Raw genomic sequence first — 5,399 nt, 5'->3', positions numbered from 1 at the left:
AGGAGGGCCAGGAGAACTGGGAACTGGCACACCCAGGTAGAGTGAGGCACCAAGGCTCCACCAGGAAGTCTATCCCAGTTACAATCGTCCAATCGAGGGACGATGGAATAGAACCACGGCTTGGTCAGGCCGAGCGCCGTTTGATCAGGGCACGTGGCTTTCCCTTCGGATTCGAGAGGAGATTGATCCAGCAGACAGAAGGCCGGTTCCTCATCAGGAAACACACACTTCTAGGCCATCCGCCAAAGATCGGCTTGGGAGGATTTCAGTAAGAAGGCGCTTGACATATGAACAGTGCGGGCTAGGCTACTCACATTCAGAATACTCTGGATGGGAGGCCGCTCAGTACCAGGAGGGCCACAGGCCAAGGATGGTTGTTCTTAAGGCAGATGGAGAACAGTGGAAGGTTGCAAGGTATCCAAAGTTCCCGGCCAGCCCTGATCCAGTTCACCTATTCAGAGCACAGAAAAGAAGATGGTAGAGGAAGAGGGCGGCCCAAAGACTGCACTAACAGGCCTAGATCAGCAAGGGCCGCACCAGGGGGCCCCTCCAGGACCAAATCGAAGAAGGCATAAGCTTCGGGGAACAGAGCCAAGCGATCAAAGGGGCATTAGGGGCAAAAGACCCAGACGCTGCTGTAGGGGAAGAAGGAGCTCTGAAACCAGAGGTGTCAGACTATAAGACCGAGGACAGTGATCCTAAAATCTTCAGAGACGTAGTGACGGGCACCAGCCCAAGAGTTGACAGTACAGACAATAGTGGCCCCATCCACTCACCGGACATCGACTTTGGTGGGCTGGTTGAGATGATGTGCGGCACGATCCTGACTTAGGTACAGATCTCAATGGTGTACATCTTGCCAAAGACCTTCCAGTATCAACCCGACCAGGCGACACAGCTAGATGGGGATGTAGACGAAGAGGGTTCACACCTAGAGATATTGGGGATAGAACTAGCGCCCACTCAAGAATAGACTGAGAAGAAGATAGACCGCAACTAGGCAGATTAACAGGGCCCCAAAGACAATGTCAAGACGATCGTCACCAGAGAGACAGAATACACTTTTGACAATCCAATGCCACAGGGAAAGGTGGCTGACATATTTGGAGAGCTGACTCACGAGATGATGCGGCATCTGAAGCCATTGTATAGCCAGTCTCACATGGACAGCAAACCTATGTCCAGGGTTTTGGTTGACAATGGAGCAGCAGTAAATATCTTACACTCAAGAATGATGAGGCGTCTTGGCAGGGATGAGACCGATCTGCTGCCAGCTGACATATCGATCACGAACTTCCTGGGTGGCTCCACCAGGTTGAGAGGCGTACACTTGATTGAATTAAAAGTGGGGGACCACACATTATTGATGGCCTTCTTTTTTTCATAGACGCCATTGCTAATTACAACGCCCTGTTGGGACGCGATTGGATCCATACGAATTCATGCGTCCCAACAGCTTTACACCAGTTCCTGGTATTATGGAAAAAAGGGAAGATTGAGTTGGTGATGGCCGATGACCGGTGGTTCATGGTCGACGCCAGGCACACGGAGGCTGCTTTGTACGATGGGTGCATCAGCCCTTTCCAGTTCACTAGAATAGATGAGCACGGGAGGCCTACATCCTTGGTTACCTCATCTACGGTCCTGGAAGAAGTGTTCCAGTTGAAGGGACCGCAGATAAAAGCCCTGCCGAATCTCGAAGAATGGCAGTGGAAGACTGACGAAGACTACTTATGAAGACAATCCAGAAGGTGGTAGCAGACATAATGTGCCGGCTGATAGTTGCGAGCTTGGAGCAGAAGATGTCTCACGAGGCAGGATTGGTGGCTGAGGTCTCGGCTAAGGAACAAGCAGTAGCTGGCCCTGAAGTCAGGCTACAAGATCTGCCACCTGCACCACCAAAGATGGAGGAAACGTTGGTGGAAGTCCAGGATCCATTGGTAGAGGTAGACCTAGGAACGGTCGAGGACCACCGGCCTATTTATGTTAGTGGTCTACTCTCACCCCAGTTAAGGGGGAATATTGTAAGTCTATTGAAGGAATTTAAAGATTGTTTTGATTGGGACTATTCTGAGATGCCTGATCTACACTGAAGATTGGTCAAACATCGGTTGCCCATTAAGGATAACTATAGACCGGTAAAGCAGCTACCCAGACGAATGGCACCAGACGTCGTCCTGAAAATCAAGGACGAAATCGAATGGTTGCTCAAGGAAGGTTTCATTAGGACTGCCAGGTATGTGGAATGGGTGTCAAACGTAGTGTCAGTCATGAAGAAGAACGGGAAGCTAAGGGTATGCATTGACTTTAGGGACCTAAACACGGCTACCCATAAAGACGAATACCCGATGCCAGTGGCCGACATGCTGGTGGACGCAGTTGTGAAGAATTGCATCATGTCCTTTATGGATGGCCACGCCGGTTATAATTAGATTTTCATCGCAGAAGAGGACGTCCCAAAGATGGCCTTCCATTGCTCAGGCGCTCTGGGGACGTATGAGTGGTTAGTTATGCCTTTCGGACTAAAGAACGCCGGCGCTACTTAACAACGGGGGATGAATATGATTTTCCATGACATGATAGGTACCTTTGTGGAAGTCTACATTGACGATGTTGTGGTCAAGTCAAAGTAGGAGCACGAACACCTTGAGCACTTGAGACAGTTGTTCTCCAGGATGAGGAGTCACGGTCTGAAGATGAACCCTCTGAAATGTGCCTTTGGGGTGGCGGCCGGTAACTTCCTTGGGTTTTTGGTTCATCAGAAAGGAATTGAGGTGGACAAGAACAAGGCTAAGGCCATCCAGGAGGTAAGGCTACCTATAAACAAAAAGGAGCTACAGAAGTTTCTGGGATAGGTAAACTTCCTCAGGCGCTTTATTGCCAACTCCGCAGGGCGGACAAAGGTTTTCTCCTCGCTGTTAAAAGTGAAGGCCGACAAGGACTTCAGATGGGACGAGGCCCACCAGGAGGCGTTCGACCAGATAAAGGCCTACTTGACAAGGCCTCCAGTCCTAATGCCTCCAAGGAAAGGGGTACCTCTAAAACTATACATGGCCGCAACAGAAGGTTCAATAGGGAGCCTACTCGCACGGGATAACGAGGCCAGGAAAGAACAGGCTGTGTTCTGCCTAAGCAGGGCCTTGACAGAAGTGGAGCAGAAGTATCCTGTGATTGAGAAGCTCTATCTGACATTATTCTTCTCTTGCAACAAGCTTAGGTACTATCTATTGTCGGCAACAGTGGATGTAGTTTGCTAGACCGACGTCATCAAGTACATGCTCACAAGCCCAATTTCTAAAGGGAGGATTAGAAAATGGACTCTCGCTCTTACTAATTTGGCCTCCAATATGTGCCCCAGAAAGCAGTTAAAGGGCAGGCGCTTGTAGATTTTCTGGCAGATCACCCGCCCATCGAGGCCGTCGGGGAGGTAATGGAGGTCTCCCTTGTCAGCCTGATGCCGTGGAAGCTTTTCTTCGATGGATCCAAGATCGAGCAGGCAGCCGGGGCAGGAGTTATCTTACGGTCACCAGAAGGAACAGAGACTCAAGTAGCCTTTTGGCTCAACTTCCCTTATTCAAACAACCAGGCCGAATACGAGGCTCTCATACTAGGGCTGGGCCTGCTTCTGGGTCTTAAGGCTGACACTGTAGAGATCATCGGAGACTCATAGCTGGTGATCAAGCAGCTGGCCGGGGAGTATTGGTGTGAGAGCGAACACTTGGTGGACTACCTTGCGTAGGCCAAGAAGCTAATCGAAGGATTCCAGGACATAGTGGTTCGCCATGTCCCACGACCAAGGAATCAGGCCACAAACGGGTTAGCATAGGCAGCGTCTAGCATCGGTTTGCCAGAGGGCAGTACAGAGAAAATCATCATCATCAAAAAGCAGGCACGGTCCGCGATCTATGAAGGCAGCTACCTAGAGGTCAACCACGTCGAGGACACGTAGCCTGATTGGTGAACACCGATCGTTCAATACTTGAGCAACCCCGAGCCAGGGTTTGACCGAAGGATCAGAGATAGGGCCACGGGGTACGTACTGATTGGGGAAGACCTTTACAAAAAGGAAAAGATGACCTGTTACTCAAGTGTGTTAGCTTGAATGAAGCAACGCAGTCCACGAAGGCATCTATGGGGCACACAGGCAGGCCCTAAGATGAGATGGTTGGTTCGGCGCCATGGGTATTACTGGCCAACTATGATGGCAGAGTGTGTCAAGTACGCCAAGGGATGTTGGGGGTGTCAGACCCATGGGCCAATACAGTGGTAACCAGCGACGGAGTTTAATCCAGTGGTCAAGCCATGGCCATTCAGGGGATGGGCTATAGACCTCATAGCGAAGATTACCCCGCCAGCTACGCGGGGGCATTGCTTCATTATTGTGGCCACGGATTATTATACCAAGTGGGTTGAGGCCGTGCCAATGAAGGGAGTCAATCAAGCCGAGGTCATCCAGTTCCTCAAGAGTCACATCATTCATAGGTTTGGGCTTCCAGAGACTGTCACGTGCGACAATGAAAGCGTGTTCGTTGGGGACAACGTGGTGGCATTCGCAGCTGAGTTAGGAATAACATTCACCCATTCTACCCTGTACTACGCACAAGGCAACGGTCAGGCTGAGGCAAGTAATAAAATCCTAAAAGGGTGTTTGGTAAAGGTAGTGGATGACAACCCAAGAAGGTGGGCAGACATGCTCTCGGAAGTCCTGTGGGCGTTCAGGACGTCCCAACGAACCAGTATGGCTACTACGCCCTTCGCCTTGACGTATAGACATGATGCGGTGTTATTAGTCGAGATTAGTGTGAAGTCAGCCAAGGTGGCGTTCCAGCAGGGACTCACACCAATGGCCTACAATGAGGCCATGATGGCAGAACTCAATGACTTGGAGGAGGAGTGCTTAGCCGCACTGGATAGGATGCGGGTTCAGAAGAAAAAGGTCACGGTAATCTACAACATGAAGATCAGCTCAAAACACTTCCAGGAAGGGGACATCGTCTTAAAGGCCGTACTCCCAATCGGGACGAAAGACCCCAGACTGGGCAAGTGGTCTCTAACGTGGGAAGGTCCTTACATGGTTTGCCAGACGCTCTGTGGCAGAGTTTACAGGTTGTGTGACCTGGAGGGATGTATTCATGTCAGGCCTATCAATGGTAAGTTCCTCAAGGCCTTCCATCCCACAATCTGGGACTTGGGGTGAGGCAGAGCGAGTTTGAGACATCCTAGGGACAAGGCCACGAAGGAAAAGCAGACTTTACTAACAAGGAAAGAGCAACGGCCTGCACAGGCCGAACAAACAAAAGCTAAAAGACAAACAAAGTATCATTGTTCTTTTGGCAAGGGAAGGGAAGGCACACAGGCCTACTTTAAAAAGTCCTGGGGGGTGGTTTCTTATAGTTCAC

At 50.5% G+C, this 5,399-nt stretch overlaps 1 protein-coding gene across 1 annotated transcript; it reads left to right on the top strand.

Moving 5' to 3' along the window:
• The first annotated feature begins 4,423 nt into the window (after positions 1 to 4,423).
• Positions 4,424 to 5,197, top strand: LOC122659294. The gene has a single exon (XM_043854424.1). It carries the CDS (start codon positions 4,424 to 4,426, stop codon positions 5,195 to 5,197), a length of 774 nt encoding a protein of 257 aa, XP_043710359.1.
• The last annotated feature ends 202 nt before the right edge of the window (positions 5,198 to 5,399 follow it).

This window comes from Telopea speciosissima, chromosome 4 (genome assembly GCF_018873765.1).
Source record: "Telopea speciosissima isolate NSW1024214 ecotype Mountain lineage chromosome 4, Tspe_v1, whole genome shotgun sequence".
Taxonomy (NCBI): domain Eukaryota; kingdom Viridiplantae; phylum Streptophyta; class Magnoliopsida; order Proteales; family Proteaceae; genus Telopea; species Telopea speciosissima.
This window is presented reverse-complemented; position numbering and strand designations above follow the sequence as displayed.

Bases quoted from the DNA above. Each gene is read 5' to 3' on its own strand.
- LOC122659294 (XM_043854424.1), top strand. From the start codon at position 4,424: ATGAAGGGAGTCAATCAAGCCGAGGTCATCCAGTTCCTCAAGAGTCAC.